Source organism: Amborella trichopoda, chromosome 5 (genome assembly GCF_054954075.1).
Source record: "Amborella trichopoda isolate Santa Cruz 75 chromosome 5, AtrichopodaSantaCruz75HAP2 v2.0, whole genome shotgun sequence".
Classification (NCBI taxonomy): domain Eukaryota; kingdom Viridiplantae; phylum Streptophyta; class Magnoliopsida; order Amborellales; family Amborellaceae; genus Amborella; species Amborella trichopoda.
In genome coordinates, this window is record NC_142340.1 from 40,977,070 (window position 1) to 40,991,487 (window position 14,418).

At 32.7% G+C, this 14,418-nt stretch overlaps 1 protein-coding gene across 2 annotated transcripts; it reads right to left on the reverse strand.

Moving 5' to 3' along the window:
• Positions 1–8,394: 8,394 nt before the first annotated feature.
• LOC110006441 (uncharacterized) lies at positions 8,395–11,826 on the reverse strand. 2 transcript variants are annotated; one of them, XM_088867939.1, is made up of 7 exons: positions 11,620–11,826; positions 11,279–11,428; positions 11,073–11,153; positions 10,584–10,709; positions 10,362–10,493; positions 9,274–9,306; positions 8,395–8,739 (listed from the first exon to the last, which is right to left on the reverse strand). In XM_088867939.1, exons 1-7 carry the CDS (start codon positions 11,702–11,704, stop codon positions 8,642–8,644), a joined length of 705 nt encoding a protein of 234 aa, XP_088724065.1. In that variant the 5' UTR covers positions 11,705–11,826; the 3' UTR covers positions 8,395–8,641. The 2 variants fall into 2 exon arrangements, with proteins under 2 accessions (XP_088724065.1, XP_088724066.1); XM_088867940.1 differs by lacking the exon at positions 9,274–9,306.
• Positions 11,827–14,418: the final 2,592 nt, after the last annotated feature.

The following is a 14,418-nucleotide window of genomic DNA, read 5'->3' on the forward strand; positions in this document are numbered from 1 at the left end:
AGAAATAACATTTCTATTAGAATTGAGATTTCTATGGGATTCTTGGATGCTCATTTTAAGCTTAAATTTTGGAAATCTCAATTCCACCACAATAAGTGGAATTGACATTTCATGGAAATGATCTATTTTATTAATAAAGAATAAAAAAAAATTAAAATTTTAGAGAGAGAAACTATATCAAAATTTAAAGGGAAAATATATTAAAATTTTTAGAGAAGGAAACCATATCAAATTTTAGAGAGAGAAAGCATAAGAACATTTTTTTAGAGAGAAAATATACAAATTTTTTTAGTGAAAGAAATTATCTCAAATTTACAGTTTTAGGGAGACCATATTAAAATTATAGAGAGAGAAACTATCTCAAATCTTAGAGAGAAAGTATCTTAAAATTTTAGATAGAGAAACTACATTAAATTTTAACGAGAAGAACTATAATTTTTTTAGAGAGAAATATCTCAAAACATTTAGATAGAGAAACTACCAGAAAACCTTTAGAGAGAAAAACTATCTCAAATTTTAAGTTTTAGAGATAAAATATCTTAAATCTTTAGAGAGAGAAACTATATCAAATTTTAGATAGAGAAAATACTTGAAATATTTAGAGAGAGAAACTATTTAAAAAAATTTAGATAGAGAAACTATCTCCAATTTTAAGTTTTAGAGAGAGAAAGTATATTAAAATTTTAAAAAGAGAAAAATTGCTTAAAATTTTTAGAGAGAGAAACTATCTCAAATTTAAGTTTTACAGAGAGAAAATATCTTAAAACTTTAGAGAGAGAAAGTACCTACATTTTTAGAGAGAGAAACTATTTGAAAAATTTTAGATAGAAAAACTATCTCAAATTTTAAGTTTTAGCGAGAGAAAGTATATTAAAAATTTAGAGAGAGAAACTACCTGAAAATTTTCGAGGGAGAAACTCTTTCAAAATTTAAGTTTTAAAGAGACAAAGCATCTTAAAACTTTAGAAAGAGTAACTGTATCTAATTTTAGAGTTAGAAAGTACCTAAAATTTCTTAGAGAGATAAACTATTTTAAAATTTTTAGAAAGAAACTATCTCAAATTTTAAATTTTAGACAATACCTTAAAATTTTAGAGAAAGAAACTATATCATATTTTAGAAAGAGAAACCACCTGAAATTGGTAAGAGAGAGAAACTATATCAACATTTTTATAGAGAGAAACCATCAAATTTTAAGTTTTAGCGAGAGAAACTATATCAAATTTTAAAGAGAGAAAGTACCTAATTTTTTTAGAGAGACTATTTCAAAATTTTTAGAGAGATAAACTATTTCAAATTTTAGAGAAAAGTTTAGAGAGAGAAACTATCTCAAAAATTTTAGAGATAGAGAGAGAAATGATTTGCATTTCCATAAAAAAGATATTTTAGACAATCCAAACAGGGAATTTGTATTTTTTTGATTTCTACCCTATGCGATCCAATGGAATTGACATTTCAAGGAAATCTCAATTCCATATTTGGCTTTTCCCAAGATTGTAAAATCTAGGAATCCAAACAGGCCCTAAAGGAAAATGGTTTGATAGGCTGCAGCCCTATCAAAATAAGAAAAGCTTCACCTTATAATTCATCCAAAATTACAATTCAATCATTAAAAAACCTTTATACCGATCATCTCGGCTGGAACATATTGGTTGTAAAAAAAAAAAGAAGAAGAAGGATTTTAAGCTCTAAAAATCGTGTATATTATAACAAATTATCTAGATCATCTTCCAAAATTAGGTGTTCACATATCCGCAAGATTTTTACCGTTTTTTTAGCTTCAAATTTTATTGTCGGTGTTCATAATTGATTTAGAGAGATTTCTGTTGCCGAAAATGATTTCCAAATGAGGATATGAGGTGAGGCGTTTTCCTAAAGCTTAGACCCTATAAAAACTTCATTCAACCCTAAATCATGTAAAGGAGAGGTAGGCTGAGTAACCTAACCTTGGTACTTACCGTGGAGGTAGAATTCCAATATGGGTTGTGGCACCCTTTACTAGTTTCCTATTTTGGGATCAAACATAAAAGTTAGTTAAGAGATACCACAGTCATGCATAAGGAAAACTCAGCACATGGCTCATCTCCCCCAAAAAGCCTTGTTTAGCGCATGGTAGCATGCCCTATATTTTAGTTGCAATCATGCCTTTCAATCTTGACAGCTTTCAAAATCTAACTATTTAAATAAGGGTGCCATTTCTATAGAGCCTAGGCTCTAAACAATCAAATTAGAACCTACCTTCAAATAGTATCGAGAAATGTGGTTTCAATTTTAGAAATCTTTACTAGCTTTAAAATATATTTTATATTTATTTGTAAAGTTTAAAGCTTAAAAAATAGTGTAGATTGATAGATCGATGAAAACTTGAAAATCTTGAAAATTGACAATCTAAAAATGCATTACAAAATACACTATTCCAAAACTTGAAATCCATTTTTTTTCTCATGTCTATACATCTTGATGTCGAGATGACCAATTTGAAGATATTTGAGAATCAAAATAACCTCTCCTAGTGAAATTTTTGAGGTAGGCTCAAATTTGATGGTTTAGAGCCTCGGCTCTATATAAACTTTTCGCTTTAAATAATTATAATTTTAAAAAAATCAAGCTCTAACAAATCATTTAGATATTTTGTTTCAAGCGTTCACAAGTCTGCACATTTTTTAAAGCTTTAAATTTTATAACTAGTAAAAGAAATAAATTTGCCTTCCAATGCCAAAATTGCATTTATTGGTTCGAGTTTTGTGGTACAACTTTACTCTTAATATAATGCCATGGCCTCCTATTCCACCCATTTCTATTACTTGACTACTTTTGATACACAAACATGGTTGATTACTAGATGTGAAATCAAACAGTTGTATATGTGTTATTGATCCCTTATAAAGTTTAAAATAAATTTTTTCATATGTTATGACTCACTTCAATTATTAAATTTTATATTCAATGATTAAAAATGATTGTGGTTTTTTTGTATCAAAATAAGAGAGGAAAATGTACGTTATTTTGGAAGTAATGTTAAAGAGCTTGAAAACTTGTACTTTAATACCAAAAAGTATACCCTACTCTATGTGGATCATGAAGTTGTACGACAAACAACTAATGGTAGAGATGACAAACAACTATCAATGGTACATCCCTCGTCACTGTGAACTTTGGTTCAAATGGACCACCATTGTTCAAGAGAGATAGCATAAATTTTGTGGTGCAGACTTTCACTTTTTGGTAACGACTAGTTTTACTTCACCTGGTGCCCAAGAATTGAGATAACCTTCTCTCTCATGGAACAACTATCTCTCTCTCTCTCTCTCTCAAAAGTCAAAAGTGCTTTGTTTTGCAAAGGTGAAACCAAAAAATATTTGGCAGCCGCCTGTAGTTGAGTGTTGCAAATTGAAATTTGATGGATCTTCTTTGGGTAACCAGAGGATGGCAGGAGTGGGTGGTGTTTCTAGCGATAGTAACGGTTCGGTCATCTGCTATTATGCTCATTCATGTAGTGCTGTATCTGTCAATCATGTTGAAATTACTGCTCTTGTGTAAAGGGTCTTAATTTGGAAAGAAATTTGTTTGGTGATATGCTGGTTATTGAAGGTGATTCCCTCAACGTGTAATAAGATGCCGAGACTATCTGGCGTCTTAGATCCTTGTGTTGCAGGTTATGGAGCTAACATTGTTTTAGTTACATCATGTATATAGAGAAGCAAATGAGATCGCATATGGTTTGGTGACAAAAGGTGCATTGCTGGACCCTTTGATAGTGTCATCTGTTATATTTTGATAAATGTCTTATAATTCCCATTTAGTAAATAAAAAGTAAGTGCTCTTGTCAAAAAAAAAGAAAAAAACAAAAACAAATTAAAAAATGCACATGACATAGCCTCGAGGCAAGCATTGAAGTATCAATTTTATTGGAAAAAGCTATTTACTTGCACAAGGGAAAGCAAGAAAATGCTTTGTCATTATCAACAAATTGAGTTTACTCTTTTAGGACATTTGGCATTGAACTTTAGAGAAAGTGAGAGAGAGAGACTGAATTGTTAATACTTTTATAGGATTGAAATACTTTCAATTTATGTTGGAAAAGTTGGGTAGAGAGAGAGAGCATGTTAATACTGTGATAGGATTGAAATACTTTGAATCAGCGTTTTAAAAAACGTCCAGTCGAACCGGACTCGCCCGGTTCGACTCGGAATTCGTGAAAAGGGACCGGATCGGTTCAAAAATCGGAAATCGTCCAGTTCTAGAGAGAACCGGATGATTCCGCACAGTGACTCGCCGATTCACTGTACGGAATCGGCGAGTCCGTATGGTTTTTTTTTTTTTTTTTTTTTTTTTTTTTGTAATACTTGATTGATTTTTTTGTAATCCATGATCGAATTGTTTTTGTTTTTTTGTAATCTATGATCGAATTTTTTGGTTTTTGTAACCCATAATAGAATTTTTTGTAATCCATGATCGAAATGTTTGTTTTCTTTTCTTGTAATCCATGATCGCTTTTTTTGTTTTTTTTTTTTTTTTTGTAACCCATGATAGAATTTTTTGTAATCCATGATCGAATGTTTTGTAATACATGATCGAAACGTTTGCTTTTTTTTTGTAATCCATGATCGAAATGTTTGTTTTTTTTTTTGTAATCCATGATTGAATTTTTTGTTTTTTGCTTTTTTTGTAACCCATGATAGAGTTTTTTGTAATCCATGATTGAATTTTTTGTAATCCATGATCGAACTGTTTTTTTCTTTTTTTGTAATCCACGATTGAATTTTTTGTTTTTTTTTTGTTTGTTTTTTTTTGTAATCCATGATCGAATTTTATGTAATTCATGATCGAATTTTATGTAATCCATCATCGAATTTTATGTAATCCATGATCGAATTTTTTGAAAATTTGTGATTTTTTTTTTTTAATCCATGATCGAATTTTTTTTTGTAATCCATGATAGAATTTTTTGAAAATTTGTGATTTTTTTTTAAATCCATGATCGATTTCTTTGAAAATTTGTTATTTTTTTTTTAATCCATATTATTCAAAGAGAAAATGAGAGAGATGATGATTCTGAGGCCACCCTATCCCAGCCATATTATTCACATATCGAGTCCCAACAGCAACAGTGTAGGGATGAGCACGAAATACTGTAAATTAAATGCTGAATGGCGGTTCATGCAGGGAAAGAACAAATCAATATTCGCATATTCATTCAAAAACATGAAAATTCTTAATGGAGTACCCTCATTTTTTATTGAATTCCTAAAAAACAATATTTATAATGAATTTTAATAATTTTTTCGAATTTTTTTTAAGCTTTATTCTCACCGATTCACCCGATTTCTGATCCGAATCACCGATTCGTCGATCTAAATCGGTTTTTTGGAAACCCGATCCGGATCACCGATCCATTTTTTAAACCATTACTTCGAATTGATGCTGGAAAAGTTTGATACATAAAGAGAGAGAGAGAGAGAAAGAGACATTGAGCGGGAGATATCAAGGTCATATCACAAGAAAGAGAAAGAGAGAGATTTCAAGGTCATATCAGAAGAAAGAGAAAGAGAGAGATTTCAAGGTCATATCTAAAGATTACATATGGATCACCCCAGCACGGTGTTAGACTTGATATCTCAACGACGAAAGGAATGGCAAAGCGTAATTGGTGTGACTCTTTGACATGAAAGCATTTGCAGTAAGCAGGGACCACATGGGATTATGCAATGAACCCACCTTATTGAAGTTTACGTGAACCTTGCTGTGCTCTCGATTCTTGAACAAAACAACCATTAGCATGGTGCACCTCTGGTCAAGGAAATCTACAAATGGGTCGTGTTATGGTACTCTTTACATATGTGTTTTTTTTTAAGGTACTTGATATTTTTAGACACTTATACCCTTAATTTGTCATGAAGTAACCTTTTTTTTTTTTTTGCCTAGAGGTATGTTACCTAATTAATTATTGGTAAAGTAAAATACTTGATAGAAATCGAAGTATTTACTAATTATAGTAGAGAGTGAAATACTCAACATGACGTGTGATATCTTTCACATAGAGAAATAATTTTTTTATAGAAATATCTATCTTATCTCTTCTAAAGACAAAAAATGCTTATATTCAAGAAACTTTGTATTACAAAACAAAAGGCAATATGTTAAAAAATATTGAATACATTAAGAAAATACTGATATGTATGAGTACTCTAAGATATTTCATTACATATAAGAGTCATGAGATAGACTTGGCCTAGGAGTTTCAGTTACTTTTAGTAGAGAATAACTCATGGTACATGTGTGATAATGTAGTTCAAATAAAAAATATTTCTTACTCATATTAATGAGTATCCTAACATAATCGTTTACAAATGAAAATCATGAGATTGACATGGCCTAGGAATTTCAGTTACTTTAGTAGAGTATAGCTCATGGTAGGTGTGTGATAGTGTAGTTCAAATGAAAAGTATTTCCAAAGATATAGTTTACTAAAATTAAATATTTTTAATGTTAGATTTGAAATTGGGTAGTTGAAGACGTGTCATTGTTTGAGAATAAAGTCCCAAATAAAATTTCTCAAATGTTGTGACTCACTTTTTATCTATTATATTTCACATCTAATAGTTAAACGTGAGTGTGACCTACTCGTGTAAAAAAATAAATGGTCTTACAATATACAATCCCTATTTTTAGTAGTTCTACTTAAGCATAGCCTTTGCGCTTTTTGTAGAATTGATATTTCTATAAACGAATAATGTTTAAGAGCGGTAAGTTCAACACCCAAAAGATGGTAGCTATACCCATATGGTGTAGGGTCCTTGGTAACCCCCTGTTTGTGGAATTAGGAAACCTAAGTACTGAGATACCATCGTAGATAGTTAAGTGCAAAATAGATGAATATAACCACAAATCAAGTATAGAATACAACTAAAAGCACGCCACAATAATATAAATTTTTTATAATTCATTTCGTGGGCCTACACCTCCACGGCCTCAACGATTAAAAATCCACTATCTCAATGAATATTACAATTTTTGAGTCACAAAAAATATATTTCTATCTAAAAAAAGACAAAAATTTCACCAACCTTCCCTTCTCCACTTGCTCCTCTGACATAAGAATATCTCTAATTAATCTCATCATTGTCATCGCTACCCCACTAGTGCAAAGATTATATTGGGAGCAACGGAAAGAATTTCTCTATCTAGAAGCGGAAGTCTGGCCCATTTGGATAAGAAGAAATTATGAATTTTGGAAATTTGAAATACAAGAAAATCTTCAGATTTCCAATATCAGTGATTCTTGTCATAGATTCCTAAAATCTCTAGTTTGGATATATAATACAAGATTCATGGATTCCTTACCATCATTTTCATATCCAGTGCGTAATAACAACATTTAATATAGTTCTTCTCTTTAAAACTTAATATACTTTCTCTCTCTAAAACTCAAAATTTGGGATATTCTCTCTCTCTAAATTTTTTGAGATTGTTTTTCTCTCTAAAATTTGCAATGATTTTGCTCTAAATTGGTGATTTTTTTTTTGGATATTGATATAACTGGTGACTATGACGTTGTGTCTCTTGGTAAAGTATTTGAGGAGTTATGGAATGGTGTCTATGAGATAGAGTTGTAGGGACTTGAGGAGAATTTTAGACGTTAAAATTGTATTTCATATTCAAATTATTTCCTTTGAAATGAATAGAACTGTAACTAAACCCTTACGAAATTCAGATATTCTTTGAAGCTTAATATTTTAAATTAAAATCGTCTCGTTTTAGGGCTGAGAATCGGTTGGATCAGATCCGAATCTACCAGGATCCACATTCAAATCCGAAAAGTATACATGAGATCTGGATCGGGATCTGGACCTGATCAGATCTAAAATACTTTGATTTAGATCTAGACTCAAAAAGTGTATAGGATCTGGATCCAAATCCAGTTCCAATCGAATCCAGAAAAACTATTTTATATATTATCTTATAGCTATAAAATAATATATTACAAAGCAATACTATACAATATATATTTAAAAAATTCTATAAAATATATATTTATGCATATATAAAATAATATGTAATATTTTAATAACCAATTGTATCCGGATCAGATCCATCTATAACTAGATCCAATCCAAAATACTATTCAAATCCAAGATTTAGATCTGAATCCAACATGTCGGATCCAAATCTTGTACAGAGACCCACGTCCAAATCGAGTATGAAATTTGGATTTGGGTTGGATCGGGAAAATTCTTAGCCCAACTCCTTTACAATCAACCTTATGGCCAGCCGCACTCAATTTTTAGGGCGGTTGCCATAACATGGAGCGACAAAGTATTGGACTAGGCCTTCAATAATCCAAGTCGAGAGAGAGGGAGAACGAGAGAGATTTTAAATGGTTGCAGAACGATAAACAACAAAGGGTATTTTATTTATCTATGCTATAAATATGTGTTGCTCTTTACTCATTAAGTAATCATAACGCATAAATATAAGAGACATTCATAGTTTTGCATGCACAAATTCCAACCAACTAAACCTACGCCTTGGGGAAAAATTAAAAGAACTCAAATATATAATTGTTGCAAAAATTTCCTATCACGAATGCCGGAATCCATGCAATGAATATTTGGATCTTCAACTTGTTGGGTCTTCAAATTCATATCTCCCACATATTCCAAGGAATATAGAGAGCCATACACATTAGCAAAATCAAATACTCCAAGTGCTGGAAGAAATCTTTAAACGTTGTCCCAACTGCAAAAAATGAAAATTGAGAATTTCTGATTATTTAAATGGATAATTAAATATTAATACTATTTTATGAGATAAGGATCCACCAATAAGAAGCTGAGTTTTATGTAAATAAGGAATTAGATTACTAAACATGCAAGCAAATAATGAAGATTGAAGGACTAAATATTCTAAAATCTAATATTTGCAAGGAAAATGGGAGACAAGGAGCAACAACCGACTAATTATTTAAATAAAAATTTTCATCACATCTTTTATGTAATTTTGTTTATAATCTGAAGTGTTCAAAACCAAGGCTCGGACTCGGGACTTGAAAGGGTCTTCAGTTTGAGTCATATGTAGAGACTTGACTGAGTTTGTCAAGGACTCAGCCGAGTCTATAGTAGCAGCAATACTAAAACGTAGGAATAGGCCAAGTTTGGGCAGTTCCTACTCGATGCCTTGCCTAGTCCAAGTGATAAAGGCGAGTCGACTCGCTCGAGTTTTAAAATGCTAATTGTGTGTGTTTGTCTGAGAGAGAGAGAGAAAGAGAGAGACCAGCTGCTTGCTGTCCATCGCCTGGTGCCCCACCTGTAGAGGACATTCAGTGATTCAGATATGAGGATGCTTGTGCCTTATTACAAAAGGCTGGATTTTATTCTTTTCCTTTTTGGGTAAATATATATACAACATGAAGTCCATATATTATACATTTTCATCGGCAAACACAAAAGGTGGTAAATCAATTAATTGAAATTATCTTGGTTTTTTTTGTAAGATTTTTTTATTTGGGAATTTCTCGAGTTCTAGATGTCGACTCTTGAACAAATAGGAGTATTTTTAGTAATTGAAATCGTATAACTGGATTGAGCCAAATGACATAAAAAAAACTTTCTTGTTTAGGATTAAGAATCTGGAGCATGTTTCCCATGTTAAAAATCTTGTTCCGGTCTTAAACCAAAACAATGAGGCATTATTTATGTCATTTCTCTAGCAAGGTGGCACGACCCAAGTGAGAAATGAACCCTTGTTGTTTTTTTTGTTTTAGTATTTAATTGGTGACCTCTGTTTTGGGTTCCTTACATGAAACAAGTAGGGATACTTATATCATTCGACTCGGGGCATTTAATATGGGCCCAATTATCGAAATGTCTCTACTAATTCAGGGTTTTGCATATGCAACATGGGAAATTGGGTATTTTCAAATAAGTGTCTCGAGTGCTTCCTGGAAGAAGCACGTCATGTAAAACAAACACTACAATGGTTTTATTTATTTATTTAACCACCTTAATTATTTTTCAAAAAATTTGACCCTAATATTGTCCCTTCTTTTTATTTGCTAATGAACAACTATATATTTAGGCATATTTGGTACCATGAAAATACGTCTGGGAAAACATTTTCATGTGAAAAAGTCACTCATGTAATAAGGTGTGGGATAATTCGCTCGGACTAACTAGTGTTAAAAAGCTCCCATACCTAATTACAAGAAGGAGTTTTTTCATGTAAAAATACTTTCAAAGAAGTATTTTCATGCATACTGAATGTGCCCTTAGATATATCTTGTAAAAAAAAAAAAAAGTGCTTAGATGTAAGATATCATTTTTCTTCTTAGGGCTAGATGTAAAACATCATTAATAGCATACCGTTATTATCTGATCCAGAAGTTGATGGAGGAGGTGAAGTTGCCATTGATGGAGGAGGAGGAGGAGGAGGAGGAGGAGGTGAAGTTGCCCCGGGTCCGAACCCAATTCCCTTACAATCGGCTCCCAAAGAACCTGAAAAGCATGGAAAACTCATTTCGTTAAGATTAATTCATAACAAACGCGGCTCTCTCTCTCTCTCTCTCTCTTGCAATGCATACATACATTGTTTGAAACAAGGAAGGTTTGTTGCATTTAAGAGGTTGGCAGATCCTGGGTTGCATTCGCACATATGGCTTGTTTCATTTATCCTCACACATTTTCCTTCTCCACACGACGTGTAACTACATGCTGGAAAATTACAAAACATTCAATCTCTCAATATAACACCAAATAAATAGACAATAAGTAGTATTACACAATGCAATGGGATCTTATAGTATAAGACCATTCACTTTCTATACAAGAAGGTCAAAATTACTCATAGCCATTTGATTTGAAAACCGGAATGCATCACAAGTTTTGAAAATTTTATTTTAGATTTTGCAACCCCAAACACCCAATTTTAAATCCAATGGTCAACGATGAAACACTAGATATCGCCAAACCCAGGAAATTATAATTATTATGAAAATTGAAAAGGAAAAAAAGAATTCAAAATATAGAAAATATATTGAAGATAATAAAAGAAAATAATAGGGTTGTGGAAATTACGGTCCGATAGGTTGATTGGAGGTGGCAAGAGAGGGAAAGGGGGTGGAGGTGCAGTTTCCCCACAACTAAGGTCAAGCGTACCTGCAAGAACCATTACCAAAATACAAAGTAATGAATGAGAGAGAGAGAGAGTTTGCAGTTGGGGATGACACAAGAGAGAGAGTTGACAGTTGGAGACGAGAGAGAGAGAGAGAGAGAGAATTTACAGTTGGGGATGACACAAGGGAGAAAACCAGAAAGTGGGCCAATCTGAAGATTTTTCCATCCAGGAAAACATACACACTTAAAAGGCTCCAAAAGTTCGTTGGATTTATTGCAGGTCCCTTGAGCACAGTCCACCAATTTGCACACACCATCTACAAGAAAAAGAGAGCAAGATCAATACAACCCATTGTAAAAAACCTATCTAAAACCAGTATAAAGGGTCATAAGTCATAACCAAATCGTACAAAGCTTTTTTTTTCTCATATTTGATAGCGAGAAAAGAACCGGTCCAGAATAATTGGGAAAAGTCTCTAACGATGATAATAATAGAGTTCTCATGTACCTGTTATGGGGTTACTCTTTGAGGGATAAGAGAGGAGAACGATCTCAAAGAAAATGAGGGGAAGTAAGATGAATTTGAGAGCCATGTTGAGAGAAAATTGGGCAGTGAGCGAGAATGAATGGTCTGATTTTTTGAGAGCTATAACTGGGTAGTGAGAGAGATTGAAATGGTCCGAATTTTTGAGAGAGAATTAGGTAGTGAGACAAATAATTGGTCTGAGTTTTTTTGGTTCTAAGAGAGACAGAGGGATATTTATAGGTATTGGTGGGGTTGAATTAAACGGAGAAACCTAAGAAGAGTTTGATTGTGTTCAAGGAAAAGTCCAAAAGAAAGAACCCATCAATATTTTGATAGAATTCTAATACTAAGAGGAAACCTGGGAAAGAATTATAGTATACAAAGAAGAGAATAGATGTCCGGCCTAAATCTCAAAATTTCGTATTGAAAATCTCCTTTTTTTTGGACGGTACGCTCTTCCTCTTTTTTTTTTTTTTTTTTTTGTAATAGATGGTCCCCACAATTTAGAAGTTCTATCCTCACCTTTATCCAACCGTCCATTTTTTAATTGAGGGCTAAGATTGTCCCAATCACAATGTTACGTCTCTTCATTGTTTTATTTTTATTTTTATTTTCTATAAACTGTTTTAACACCAAATTTTGGACATCCATTCCTCTATTAAACTCGCACTAACAAAAAATATTTTCCATAGAATAAAATGATCAAAATACCCCTGAAAATTTTAAGGGGTATATTGGTCATTATTTTTTATCTAAAAGTTATTGTTAATATTTTTTATAGGTGCATCCCAATGAGAAGATGACACTACCAAATTTCATATTCAAAAAAATTGTATTAAAAAAACTAAAAATAAAATACTTTGAGATGCCGGATCTAAGATCAAAAGGTGAGTGACTCTCTTGATAAAAAATAGACGGTTAGAAGGTAGGGAGAGGATATAACTTCTATATTGTAGGGGGGACATAAAAAGCTTTCCCATAATAGATTATACACCAAAGGTTAAAAGCTCTTGTAGCATAGAGATCCTATGTATTATATCTTCTAACCTATAAATCAACTTTATCCACTTTGTATCATCTTTTTAGCCCAAACAATTGTAAACTAATGTTAAAAAGAGATGCCTTTCTAAACCACCTTCTCTCTCCCTCGACATATAGTTTGAAACCTTTGGTAGAAATAAAAAATAAAATTGGGTGTACAACGATATTTTTCCAAAATTCTATTGCAGATTAAATTACTCAAGATCTTCCTATAATTTGGTTATTTTCAGTTAATTTAAAGATCTAGAAATCTCTGATGATTCAAGATTGATGTCGTTGATTCTATTGCCCGATATTTTTGCTACAAAGAAATGAGGAGAGAGAGAGAGGAGAGAACGAAAGAACATGCATGAATGGTATAGAGAGAGAGAGCAGAGAGAGGTACAAGAAAAGGTAGAGAGATAGAACAAAGCTGATGGGGAACTTTAGAGCTCCGAGAAGCTGGTCGTGGTTCTGTAAGGAGATGGGAAACGATACTGGTGGTAAGCGGAATATCGTTATGGATCGAAGCTAAATTGGAAGTTCAGGGAGAGGTAAGTTCTTTCAAGATAAGAAGCAACAATTATCTACAGAACAATTTAGTCAAGAACAATGGCTTTGGATCACATAAATATCAGAGGAGGTGTCTGGACTTGAGGAGATACGAAAAGGGAAAAAACATGCTGAAAACCGAGCCTCACTTTGTTTTGGAGAATGTTAAGCTGGTCAACTAAACTAGGAAATGCGTTGGAAGATTTGAATAAGTTCCAAGATTGGGCTCCTAGAGTTTGTTTGAAGAAAGTTAGGTGATTTGCATCCTCATTATCTTTGAGAAGAAGGAAGATGCTATCAGGATTTCCAAACAGAGTTTCTGGATACTGAATGGAGTACTCCATCTCTTCCTTACTTTTCCTTATGTATTAGTCATTTGGAAATCTATCTTCTTGACAATGGACAATAAATGAATGGATTCAAGACTTCTTCCAGCAAAGCTTAAACCCACCATTTCCAAAAAGTGGTAAACATCATTGGAGAATAACAGTGGGCAGCAATCTGCAGGACTTTATGGAAAGAGAGAAATACGAGATTTTTTTAGGATAAGGCTAGGGATGTTCGACAAATTCATTCTATCTTCCTCCATGTTTTACAATGGATAAAAGCTTTGTCGGAATTCCTAAGGAGTTCTTTTACAATAACTTATGTGATTTATTGGCGAGAACTAAGGCCAAAAGTAATAAGGAACTCAACTTGGTGCCCCCCGCCGGATGTGGTGGTATAAGTTCAACTCTGATGGAAGTGTTAGGGGTGAGGATCAAAGGGCAGGCTATGGAGAATTGTTGAAAGATAGTCATAGAAATATTATATGGACATACAATGGATCTTTGCAGATGTGTGATATTAATGAGCCCAAGCTTCAAGCTATTTAAGCTTACAACAGATCAAAGATGTATTATAGTGGGAGGTGGCTCAACTAATGTAATCACCTTATGCAAGGATAAATTGATTGCTCCCTGAGTTTGGGTTCTACTGATGAATCAAATCTCTATGTACGTGAAGGGGAAAGAGGTGGTGTATCAGCATGTTAAACGTGAAAAGAAAAAGAGGGGAATCAACAACTCGAATGCCTTGGTTTCTCTTTGGTCAATCTCTTCATTTCTACTCAATCTTTTTCTTCTTCCCTTCCCTCTTCTATCCTTCATCATCTTTCTCTTCTTGTAGCTTCTCTACTTTCCTCCTTTATTTATTTTCTTTTTTGTAATC